This window comes from Ovis canadensis, chromosome 23 (genome assembly GCF_042477335.2).
Source record: "Ovis canadensis isolate MfBH-ARS-UI-01 breed Bighorn chromosome 23, ARS-UI_OviCan_v2, whole genome shotgun sequence".
NCBI classification, from domain to species: domain Eukaryota; kingdom Metazoa; phylum Chordata; class Mammalia; order Artiodactyla; family Bovidae; genus Ovis; species Ovis canadensis.
Window position 1 is genome coordinate 71,060,551 of NC_091267.1, and position 12,587 is coordinate 71,073,137.

General features: G+C 46.6%; 1 protein-coding gene across 20 annotated transcripts in view; it reads left to right on the forward strand.

Annotated features, from left to right (window-relative positions):
- Positions 1–12,587, forward strand: part of NEDD4L (NEDD4 like E3 ubiquitin protein ligase) — a 371,893-nt gene that overhangs the window by 312,680 nt on the left and 46,626 nt on the right. For 18 of the 20 annotated variants that reach the window (XM_069569073.1, XM_069569077.1, XM_069569086.1 and 15 more), the window contains 3 exons: positions 593–790; positions 6,671–6,748; positions 8,142–8,196. In XM_069569073.1, coding sequence (XP_069425174.1) covers positions 593–790; positions 6,671–6,748; positions 8,142–8,196 — 331 coding nt within the window. The remainder of the gene's footprint in view (positions 1–592; positions 791–6,670; positions 6,749–8,141; positions 8,197–12,587) is intronic. The other 2 variants (XM_069569089.1, XM_069569072.1) reach the window with 1 other exon arrangement.

The following is a 12,587-nucleotide window of genomic DNA, read 5'->3' on the forward strand; positions in this document are numbered from 1 at the left end:
TCTTAGCAACATCCCTTAATATCACAAAGGCCGGAGGCTAAACCTTTGAGGCTGTAAACGTGACGGGCATCTTAAAGATGGCTGCGGGCTGCTCTGTGCCCGGGTTTAGGAGGTTGAGGAGTGGCAAGGGGACATGCCTCCTCCAGGCTGGGATGTGGGTGTCCTGGTTAACAATTGTGCCATCCCAGGTGCTTGTCTCCATTGATAGAGCTTTTTCTTTTTCTGCTCCAGAAATTGCCAGTCCGTCTCCATTAGACTGTGAGCTCATTAAGAGCAGGGCCACGTTTTTCTCCACGTTCTGTAAAATCCCCATCCATAATGGTTACTACCAGAAAATATTTGGGGTTATGTACTGAGCAGCTATCAAGGGAGGGTGGTTATACTTACTTAATATTGTTGTGTATTGAACCAATAGGAAAACATCACAGTTAGATTGTTTTTTAAAGTAAGCAGATGACAGAAGCAGGTTTCTTTTAGGCGTTTCCCCATTGTCCCATTTCAGAGAGAGGAGTGGTCCCTGACCCCCGGGGACGTGTTGACCACTCTGAACCAGCACGTGTCGAGAGTTCTAACGCTCATTATTATTCCTTAGGGCGCCAAGGACTCACCCGTACGTCGGGCTGTGAAAGATACCCTTTCCAACCCACAGTCCCCACAGCCATCACCTTACAACTCCCCCAAACCACAACACAAAGTCACACAGAGCTTCTTGCCGCCCGGCTGGGAGATGAGGATAGCGCCCAATGGCCGGCCCTTCTTCATTGACCACAACACAAAGACCACGACGTGGGTAAGGCCGCTGCTTTGTTTGGCTCCACTTTCACCCCGAGGCCTGGCATCTGTCCCTGACTCAGTATCCATGGTGCTTGCTGAGAAATTTCCTGACACTATAGTATATCCGCTGAGGGTCTCCTGAGCCTTCGCCTCGACTCTGCACGTAGGGGCTGGTGGGAGTGGGTGATTTACGGGCACGGACTCACAGCCACCCTGGGTATTGATGCCTTTTCCTCAGAGCACTCATGGGAAGCTCCAGTGTTGACAGTTTACCGTATTTTGGAAGAAAAGGTAGTGCTCCATATTGCTGGAATTTTGATATTGCCGCTTCCTGTCTTAGGCTGCTGTGACTTTATTAGGAATTCCAGTCTTTTTACAAAGAATTTCTCTGTGTCACTTCTTTTTTTTTCCATTTGTGTTGCCATTACCCATCTTTATTTTGATTTGATGCGTCCTTTTGGTGTTTACAGTTGGCATCAGATATGTATTTTACACTCCAGTGCTACATCACACTCTTTAATCGTGGGTTAGGAGATTAAATTTGTAAATTTGATACCTCTTTTTTGTGATCATCTTGTCGCAGGTTTTTTTCCTTAATAACAGTACTCGTCCTCGTACCCCTGAATCACGCACGAGGGGGAGAGAGTATGTATGCTGTGTTAACTTTGAGAAAAATGAGATTAATGAAAAGGACGTGTGCGTATCTTTACATTCCCCTGTTCGCTCTTCCTTTGTTCAGGGCAGTCAGTGGCGGCTCATTGGAGGTAGCATAGAGTTCTTTTTAAAGTCAGTGCTGTTTTTCTACTGTTTCATCTCTAGGCCAATAGTTAACCTGAAGTGGGTCCTCAGGTTTCTGACTGTTTCTGATGCTTTGTTTGTTTTCCTTCCTGCCCCTTATATCCCCAGCTGACTACCCAGGTATGGAGTTGGGCTCCATTCTTTTTATGTGCTGCACTGCTGTTTAGAACCGATGATTACATGAAATCCGGTTGAGTTTTGGTGATTGTCACTGGCCCTGGCTCTTTGGTCTTGGACCAAGAGTCAACACATGCTTTAAATTCCCACTTCTAGTGAAGACACCAAATATACCCAGTTGCTAGAACAGCAGTATCATGTGAAGGAAGAGACCTGGACCCAAGTGACCTGGACTGTCATTTACACTCTGCCCATGGCACGATGGTAATTCAGTCCCTTGAGAACTGGATTAGGCTCTCTCAGATCTCACGGATCACAGTGCAGTGTGTCTTCACGAGGACATTCTTAGCACTCGGGGCAGGGCTGTGCTTGTTGCTGCGGGGCATTCGCCATCCTCGGCCCCTGCCGCTGGATCCCAGCACACTGAAAAGCTCGGGAGCCCCCAGGCATTTCCCAACACCCCTTAGTGAGAACCACTCCAATTTTGAAGTAAAGGTATAACCTGCAGAGAGAATTTAAAATTCAGATCTGGTAGCATTCATTTGGTAAACTCATCACTACTTCTCAGACGTATAATAAGTAACAGTTTCATCTGAAGATAATATTACGGGTTTGTGGCAACAAGAGAGTAATAGATAGGAAGCTCCTTGGAAAATAGAGTGACAGAGGTTGGTTTCAAAGTCTTTTTTTAACCCCCCTCAGGGATGTAGAACCTATAGCAGTCCTACTACTGAAGCCATTTCTACTTGCTACAGCATTGCTGGGATTTCAGTTCCTCAGCCAGAAATGGGAGCTCCAGAAGTAGGGGGTAAATATTGTGAAAGTAGATGGATTAGTATATGGAGCCACTGTGGCTTGCCAACATAAGCTATGATTTTAGTAATTTGAACTAGCTTAGTAATCAAATCCCCTAACCTTTTCACAGCCTTTCACGCCACAACTGCAGTGTAATCGCAGCTGGGCAGGTTTTCTTTTAAATAGCACCCGCTTTATTTATTGCCTGCATTGTTGCTGAATGAAACCCAGTTTGAATTTCCCATTGCCCCTTTCGACCAGATACTCGTGACTCACTGATTTTCAAATTTCAATTTGTTAAAACAATGTTTCGTCACGGGTGCTGTCATGAAAATCCTGAAGGGAGCAACAAAGAGTTCCACCAGCCGTCAACACCCTTCCCCGCTCAGCGCGGAGGCCCTGACACAGCTGCGTTATCCCTGCTAAACAAAGGCCCATCCGCAGCGCTGGCTGCAGAGCACATGCTCTGAACACGTGTTTATTCTGACAAAAGGTGGAGGGATGGGGAGAAACAAGAAGATAACTTTCAGCTTAAAACCTGTGTTGAGTTACTTTGGGGGTTGCTTTGTTTTTGTTTGTTTGTTTTTTAAAGAAAGAACAGCTATTCTTAGATTTGAGCATTGTCATAAAAGAAAGAAAAACCGGTCAGACAGGTCAAGAGGGATGAAAACGGACATCTTCCCTCTGCACCCCGTGTGCTCTCGAGCCCTGCACAAACCAGAAGCTTCTCCTTTGTATACATTGATAGCGGAACCTTCCTTTTGCTTCCCCAGGCTGGTACTAGTGGTAAAGAATCCACTTGCCAATGCAGGAGATGTGGGTTCGATCGCTGCTGGGTCAGGAAGATTTCCCTGGAGAAGGAAATGGCAACTGGCCCCAGTATTCTTGCCTGGAGAATCCCATGGACTGAGGAGCCTGGTGGGCTACAGTCCATAGGGTCGCAGAGTCTGACACACACGCACGCACGCACGCACGCACGCGCACACACACCCCACACCCCCCCCCCCTTTGAGTCTGTTTATAAAACACGGCCTCTTGTACTCACGAATCACAGAGGCAGGATGCCAGCCTGCTGTTGGTAATCAAGTCAGACATGTCAAATGCGCATCTCTTGGTCCTCACAGGGGTGGGTTGGCTGTGGATCTCGGGGAGACCCCTAGGGAGGTGAGAAGAGATTACACGAGGCTTCAGTGTGTCTGTTGCTTCTGCTGAAGAAGCAGCTCAAAGCATGTGTGTAAGAACATATTTATGTCTTTTACAGGACAAAGCATTGGCTTATTTCTGTAATGAGAAAGATTATACCGTAATTAAGTTTTAGGCTTGTTTTCTTTTCTGCCCAGGTCCAAACTAATAAAAGTCACTGTAGTCCAGGTCTGGTGGTTGCTCCCTTCCAGGCTGGAAAAAGCACCACTGTTTTTTCAACCAGCCAGCATGCCCTTACTTTATCTGTTTTTAATAAGTCTAATAAGAAATTGCGGGTAGGGGAGACATGTGGGATCTTAGTTCCCCAACCGGGGATTGAACCCATGCCCCCTGCCTTGGAAGGCGAAGCCTTAACCACAGGACTGCTAGGGAACTCCCCGAAACCTTTTTTTTTTTTTATGTTGATCTTTGCCTTCTATTTAAAAGCCCTTTCAACTGTATTTGAGGGAAGCGGTTGTGAAATACTGATGTAATTGTGAAGGAGGCTCTTCTGTGCTGAGGCAAGGGAGAACAGCCCAGCCCGAGTTGTGTGTTTCACTCCTTCACCTCGCTGGGACTCCGGCTGACTCTCGTCCCTCCGGTTGTCCCAGCTCACATGGGGCCTGGCTGTTTTCCTGCCCTGCCAGCTGCGCCCTCTGTCGGTCAGGGGAGTCCATGGGAGGGCGGCTCCGTGGGGCCCCCTAGGCTGAGCTCCCAGAGCCTGATGGATGGCAGCTGCTGCCAGTGTTTTGATTTTTGTTAGTACAATAAAATCACGTGACGCCCCCCCACACACACCGCTGCCTCCAGCCCTCACATTCTCTGGCTTCCAGATTTCTGTGCTGGGCCATTTTAGTAGACCTGGGAAACGGAGTTTATTTTATTCTTCATGCTTCTTCCCCCATTCCCGGTTGGTCACTTTTGTTTAATTGCAGTTGATTTTTTGTTTGTTTATCTTCTTTCAATCAGCAGCTCTTTACCAGAAGAGCTGGTTGTCTTTCACAGTAGCCTGCATGTATAATTCCAAGCATGGAGCATCCAGAAGCCCCGGCCTTGTGATCCCAGCCTCGGACTTTCTCTGAATCCAGCATCATCCAGGGCTGTGGGGGGCCCAGGGTTCCCCATGGTGGGGAAATTACTTGGGCCAGCTCACAGTTAGCCTTGGATGTGTTTGGTGGAATTCACCATTCTAAGGTTTTCCTCTTTCCATGACAAAACAGTCACAGATGTTTATCAGATGATCAGCTTTTTGGACCTTCTGAATCCTAAAGCTACTTGTATATCTACTTACACTGTAGGTGTTCCAGTATGCTATAGAATGCTGGAGTGTTTTTAGGTCTCTAATTATCCCTTTAAAAAGTTCAAGATCTATTTCCATCGAAAACTGCTAATATGATTTATTGCTTCTATTAACAGTTTGCTTATAGCTGACAGAAAGCACAGGTTGATTTGTGCATGTGTGATTTTTGTTGTCGTTGTTCTTGCCAGCCCCCAAACCTGTCACTTTGTCATTATCTGGTGATACTAAGGGTTTATACTGTTCATTTGGGAGAAACATTTTTAAAGCTTTGTCGAGGTATCGTGCACATCCCATACAATTCACCCGTTTAAAACATACCTCAGAATGATGTTTAGAGCATCACACACAGGCAGCCATCACCATCATCAGTTGTAGGACATTTCCATCCCGCCAAAGGAAACCCCATGCCCATTAGCAGTCACGCTCCATAATCCAGATGTTTAATACAGTCTTGGTATATAACCATATGTAACTTCATATCTCCAGCAAAAAGTGAGGTTTATTATTTTCCCAGTTTTATATCAACTATTTCATTTTCTTGCTGACTTGGGAAAATGCTGAGGCAGAAAACCTTTTAGTAATTTTAAGAGCAACAAAGGCTTTAACATTATTGAAATACAGGGTTGTTTGGGGTTTTGTTAAGATTTTAGGGTGACTTTTTGTTTTCCTGTTAGGCTTATTTAGTTAATAATGTTATCATTTTGTTTTCTAGTCATTTGAGCTTAAAAGATCATCATTTTGTTTGTTTTCTAATCTTTTGAGTTTAAAATTGGGATTCCCTAGGTTGCCCTGCATTTTTAATTGGGTCTGTATAAGTGAAGGGGCAACTGCTAGACTCTAAACCAGAACCTCTGGGCAAGTTCTTGTTCTCTGTGAGACTCGGTTTCCTTGTCTAAGGGAGCAGAGATTATGTGCCCAACCTCCTAGCAAGGTAGCTGCAGGATCGTACATCTGACTGCTCTTGGTAAGTTACAAAGCATGACCCAAGATGTCAGGGCATGTATTTTTCTTTCATTGGTTCTGTGTGGTATCTGATAAAGCATATCTCTTAAGAAAAGTATTTTGTGAACTTTTAAGATCTAATTTATAGAACTTGGTCAAGAATCCCGGTGAAGTTCTCTCACGGGGATGTGACTTGATAAGATGTTGCCAACTAATTCTGGGGCAGGACATGCCTGGGCAGTCAGACCAGATTTCAGACTTTCGGCTTTAGCTGAAGAGAGGTGGAAGGGAGCAACAGTAGACTTAAGTGCTGATGGAGAGGCTGTTGCTAACAGGCTAGCTGCCCTCACGCCAGGGCTCAAGGTCCATAGGGAGCTATACAAACCAGTGTCCCCACCCCCTCCCAGTGGACTAGGGCCTCGTCTTCACCAGCATCCTCCACTCTGGTTTCTATGGTAACATCACTGCTGGAACCCTCTCCCTCTTCATCTGCTCTGGGTCTTGGGAAAACCTTTTACTTAAATGTTCTTACTCTCCTCCTCTCATCGAGGACAAGAAGGAAGAGTGGAATCATTTATGAGAGCTGGGGTGTCAGGCTTCCTACACCAAGGTGGGATCCTCCCCTCCCCCACGCAGCAGGAGTGCATCGCCACGTACAGGCAGCCTGGTTGCTGCGGAGCACACACCTCCCGAAGGGGAGGACCAATACTACCCACGGTCAGTCACTCCTAACATCTCCTGCCTTTTGCATTTCTCTTTCAGGAAGATCCACGCCTGAAATTTCCAGTACACATGCGGTCAAAGGCATCCTTAAACCCCAATGACCTTGGCCCTCTTCCTGTGAGTACACTGGAGACCCACAGACCAGTTCTGAGTCACGGGCTCGGTACTGATAGGGAAGCCCTGTGATCTTCTTCTCCGAGTTGAGTCCCTTTGGTCTGTAAGTTCTTAATAGACTCAGTTTACACAGTTCACACCGCACGTAGCTCTTCTGAGAGAGGGGTCGGCATGGCTGCCCTCTTGCTAGTGGAAGGTACACCTTGCCGCTAGGATGTTCGAGGCTTTCTCTGCAGGTGATGAGTTAAGCAGCACACATTTATCTTGTAACTTAGCAACCATTGATTTCCATCCATACTGCTGATTTAGTCATAGGAATAAAAATATTAAAGACTGTGGGAGAAAAAGGCGTAAGTAATCGCAGAAGGTTTCTCTAAGTCATTTATCCTGCAGATATTTTAAGTTGTTCTCCCTTGTCGATGACTGTTTATAAATCTAATTTTTATCAGTTCTTTTCTGGGGCCTGAGTGAGAAATGAGCTATTCATTCCAAGTTAAATTTTGAATGAAACCTTCTCCGTGCTTCCTTCTTGACCCACCCCCCCACCCCCATTTTTTAAAAACCCTTACGGAGGCTGAAAGGTGGGGAGTGGTGCCCACTCCAAGACTTCTTTAAAGTGGAACAGTACTGGGAATTTTTTTGGTGATTGTTTCCCAAGAACCTTTCTATTGCCTGCTATATGGTACTATACATACAGCCAAATTTGAAACTCGAAAGATCAGGGTGAAGTCTTTATTCATCGGGTTATACAAATGTCCCACACTCCCCAGATATTGGGTTCCGGGGTTTAGATGGAAGGAGCCCAGAGCAGAGACTGGAGAGAGGGTTTAGAAGGTGAAAGGTGGCAGGCTGTTTAGGTCTGCTGGATTCTAGACTTCAGTAGCACGTGGGCACAGTCCAGATAATGAAAGCACACAAGACTGACCTCGGAAAAATTATCCAGATCTGTTGGTTCCTGAGTAGTGAGAGTTCACAATAGAGAATTACATTAGACTGTTCAACCACCTGATGACATGGATATAGCCTCCATCTCTCACATTTTATATCAACCTTCCTCCTCCCTTTAGTACTCAGTAAATATACATTTAATTAGATGAGCTATTCCATCCCAGGCTCCACTGTCTGACAGTGTGCCGAAGTTTCCCCGTGAAGCTTCTGAAATAAGAGCCCCTGCTCCCTGTTCATCACCCAGCGAGTACAGCTGGACTGCAGAACGTGTGCAAAAGTGTGTTGCTGGGTGTTGTCACCAGTTCATCTGAAATGTTCCTGTTTCATTTACTCTTTTATGGGAAAATGTACCCCCGGGGAGAAGGTGCCGCAGGGTCTCTAGCATTCGCCTTTGATTTTGGAACTGCTGGCTATTTTTGTCTTCTCTGTCTCTCTCCCCTGATACCAGCCTGGCTGGGAAGAAAGGATCCACTTGGACGGCCGGACGTTTTACATTGACCACAGTAAGTAGGCGCTGTTAGGGGCATGTAGGTGGGGACGAGGGTAACTCAGATGTGGCCGTGAAAGCTGTGTCATCTTACTCTTCGTCTAGGCAGCCAGGTGTTATGTGGCGAGGACGATGCCAGAGACTCAGTGCCCTCGTACGGTACTGTCCCTGCCCCGCCTTCGCTTGAAACAGCCATCCCAGTTTGACCTTGTGACCTATTAACTTTTTGGGTTTTTTTTTAGTTGCAAAAATTTTTTTTCTGATTCACGACCCCTTGACTTTTGCGCTTTTAATAAATATACTCTGGTAATAGAAAATAAGAAGTGATGATCAGGTCAGAAATCTATGGAATGAGGGGTGCTTAAAGCAGCCATCACGTTTTTTTAAATTCTGCCTTCAGGGGTCTCGTGGCAAGATGCCCACTCTGACTTATTTTCTATTCACAGCATGTTTCCCTGCACCCAGCACACTAATACATGTGCAGTTCTTTTCTTGAAATTGTAGTACATTTGCTGCGGACATTTGCTCCAGCTCCTGTGAATAAACGTGTGGTGTCTTGTGCCAACTAAAAGTTAAACTAATAAAAGTTTGCTTTTAGGCATTAGTTTTGTGGGGGGTTTTTTTTCCCCTTGTTGGAGTGTTTCTCCATGGGATCATATTAGTAGATCCCTTAAACCTTCGGAAAAATGTATGTTAAAAAGAAGTCTTCAAGTAGATTTAAAGTTCATGTACATGTGTGACTGATAGTATTTTGATCTTTGTTTTCATTTGGTTCATAAATGTGAGCATTAAGTCTACACCAGGTTGCCTAGCCTCACATTTTCTTCAGTTCAGTCACTCAGTTGTGTCCGACTATTTGTGACCCCAGGGGCTGCAGCACGTCAGGCTTCCCTGTCCATCACCAACTCCTGGAGCTTGCTCAAATTCATGTCCATCCAGTCGGTGATGCCATCCAACCATCTCATCCTCTGTCGTCTCCTTCTCCTCCTGCCTTCAATCCTTCCCAGCATCAGGGTCTTTTCCAATGAGTCGCCTCAGGCTGTGGCACCCCACTCCAGTACTCTTGCCTGGAAAATCCCGTGGACGGGGGAGCCTGGTAGGCTGCAGTCCATGGGGTCGCTGAGGGTCGGGCACGACTGAGCGACTTCACTTTCACTTTTCATGCACTGGAGAAGGAAATGGCAACCCGCTCCGGTGTTCTTGCCTGGAGAATCCCAGGGACGGCGGGGCCTGGTGGGCTGCCATCTGTGGGGTCGCACAGAGTCGGACATGACTGAAGTGGCTTAGCAGCAGCAGCAGCAGCTCTTTGCATCAGGTGGCCAAAGTATTGGAGTTTCAGCTTTAGCATCAGTCCTTCTGATGAATATTCAGGGTTGGTTTCCTTTAGGATTGACTGGTTGGATCTCCTTGCAGTCCAAGGGACTCTCAAGTGTCTTCTCCAACACCACAGTTCAAAAACTTCAGTTCTTCGATGCTCAGCTTTCTTTATAGTCCAACTCTCACATCCATACATGACTACTGGAAAAACCACAGCCTTGACCAGATGGCCTTTTGTCGGCAAAGTAATGTCTCTGCTTTTTAAAATGCTGTCTAGGTTGGTCATAGCTTTTCTTCCGAGGAGCAAGCATCTTTTAATTGCAGCCTTGAAACTGCAGCGAATCTGCAGTGATTTTGGAGCCCAAGAAGATGAAAGTCTGTCACTGTTTCCCCATCTATTTGCCATGAAGTGATGGGACTGGATGCCATGATCTTAGTTTTCTGAATGTTGAGTTTTAAGCCAGCTTTTTCACTCTTCCTCTTTCACTTCCACCAAGTTTCTCACATTTTCTTACCTCGCTGCACTGGTTAGCTAAGCGCCTTGCTGAGCTGACCGGGAGGTCGGGCCTGGGTCCCCCTGCGGGTGGAGCCTGTCGCTGCCTCAAATCTCAGGCCCTCTTCCCGGCTTCCTGCGCCACCCGTGCATTGTAGGGAGAACTTTGCTTCGAGGCACAGGAGTTTGACAGGTTTTTATCAATCCAATTAAACAAGAAGCCCAGCAATTCAGAATTCAATCAGAATAGTAGACGTCCTGGATATGTTTAGGGATATGTGTTACCCTTGGTTAAGTTTAGATAGTTTAAGGTACATAGCCTCATTTTTGTCTTTGACCGGTAATAACACTGAGTTTTGCCTGCTCCCAGAGTTGTAGTGAGCATAAAATTGCTGCCGTAAGTGCTGTGATATATGTGTCCTCCCACTTTTCCCCTTAATGTTCTATTTATAATTCTGCTGTTTCTTAGCATAATTTGCTTAAAATAGTCACACATCTTTTTCCCACTGAAAACAAAAGACAGCCTTGTTTGCTGTTTTTTCACGCATTACCATTTCACTTTTCAAAGAGAGGTACTAGTAATAATGACCATTTTATTAAAACAAAGGCTTAACCGATCACACAGCCTTGGTCTTTTGCTCAGAAAGGACCTCACACAGCATTGCGGCCGTGTTCCGGCTGGTGATCTGATGCCAGGTCAACCTGAAGAGGGCTTGTCCTGATGTCCTGCAAGGCCCCAGGAACAAGAACAGCACAATTGCAAAGTGCTATACTGGGATACATTAGAAATGTGAAAAATCATGGCCTGGTTTTCTGGAGGCGTGCATAGACCTGAGGAAGTAAATGCTTGACAAGTGGTGACTCAGCTGGCCGGTGGTGCCAGTGTTGTTGGGAAGTTGATGCCCGGGGTTAGAAAGTGGAGAGAACTTGGCTTGAGTGGCTGCAGCAAAACAGTGCCTGCGCCCTCCTCCTGTTTGGAGAGCGTGAGGTGAGGTTGCTCAGTTGTATCTGACTCTTTGCGGCCCCATGGACTGTATGGAGTGGGTTGCCATTTCCTTCTCTAGGGGATCTTCCTGACCCAGGAATCGAACCTGGGTCTCCTGCATTGCAGGCAGACACTTTACTGTCTGAGCCACCAGAGAAGCCCCTGGTTTGGAGAGGGTAGTCCCTTGCTAAATGCCTGGGCGGTTCCTAATTCTTCATCAGTCCCTCCAAGTTCCACTCTGACATTCCTGGTTCTTCTTTTGGGACCACACAGCACTTGGGAGCCTCTCCCTCTTTACTCCCAGGACTCAGGTGACAGGATATAGACCACAGACGGAGCCTGGCTGGCCTGAGCTGTACCAGTGTACTTGCGGCACTAGTGGTAAAGAACCTACCTGCCAAACAAGAGGCGGGGCTCAACCCCTGGGTTGGGAAGATCCCCTGGAGTAGGAAATGGCAACCCACTCCAGTGTTCTTGCCTGGAGAATTCCATGGACAAGGGAGCCTGGCGGGCTACCGTCCATGGGGTCACAAAGGGTCGGACACAACTGAAGCGACTTGGCACACACACACGTTAGCTGGTAATGTAACATTTCTGCCATCTCTCCCTAATTTGTCAAGGTGTATTCAGTGGGAAGTAATAAAGAGGTACATATCAATGAAACAGAGCTCCATTCATTGCCTTTCTGGGGAAAAAAAAAAGTCTGATCTGAAAAATGCAGCATACCTATTTTCTTTTTAAGACACTTGATCAGGTGCAAAGAGCCACTCCAAAATGGGTTGAGTTACCTGGAGTTACCTTACCTTCCAAACCAGTTTCTCCTTCTAAACACTTCTCCCGAATCTCAGTTCCAGCAAAACTTGGCATCTCGCTTCATTCTGCTGCCGCCCCAGGACAGAGAGCAGGCCATCCCCACCGCGCCGCGCGGCTGTGAGAAAGGGCGCCTTGTGGGGCGCTCAGGGTCACCCGTCTTCCGCTTCGCTGGGACTCGTGACTGTGCGCTGACTGTAGGAGACAGCAGTGCACTTGTCTGCTAATTCATTATGTTTTTTTATTTTCTGCTTCATAAATTCTTGAGAAGTGAGACATATTTAAGATAAAAAATCTTAAAGATTTAATTTCAGAAGAGCATGAATGCTCAATACTAATCTCTTCAGAGCCCATGATTGATTTGGCTGACATTTATCAGATTGGGCTTCCCAGGCGGCTCTGATAGTGAAGAATCTGCCTGCAATGCAGGAGACCTGGGTTCAATCCCTGGGTCAGGAAGGTACTCTGGAGAAGGGAATGGCTACCCACTCCAGTATTCTTGCCAGGAGAACTCCATGGACAGAGGGACTCTGGCAGGCTACACAGTCCATGGGGTCACAGAGTCAGACGTGACTGAGGAACTAACACTTTCACTTTATCAGATAGTTTGTATGTTTCAAGCCTGGTGTAGAAGGTTAAAGGAAGGTCTTGAACTGAGCCCTGCGTCTCTCAGGAATTGTATGGTTCTTCTTAAAGACCTGAGTTGCCAGGTGCTAAGTAGGTGGCCACCGGCAGCTTGTATATCAACACAGAGCTAGAAAGTAAGATTCCAGGGGTGCTCTCGATCTCGTTTCAGTTGTAC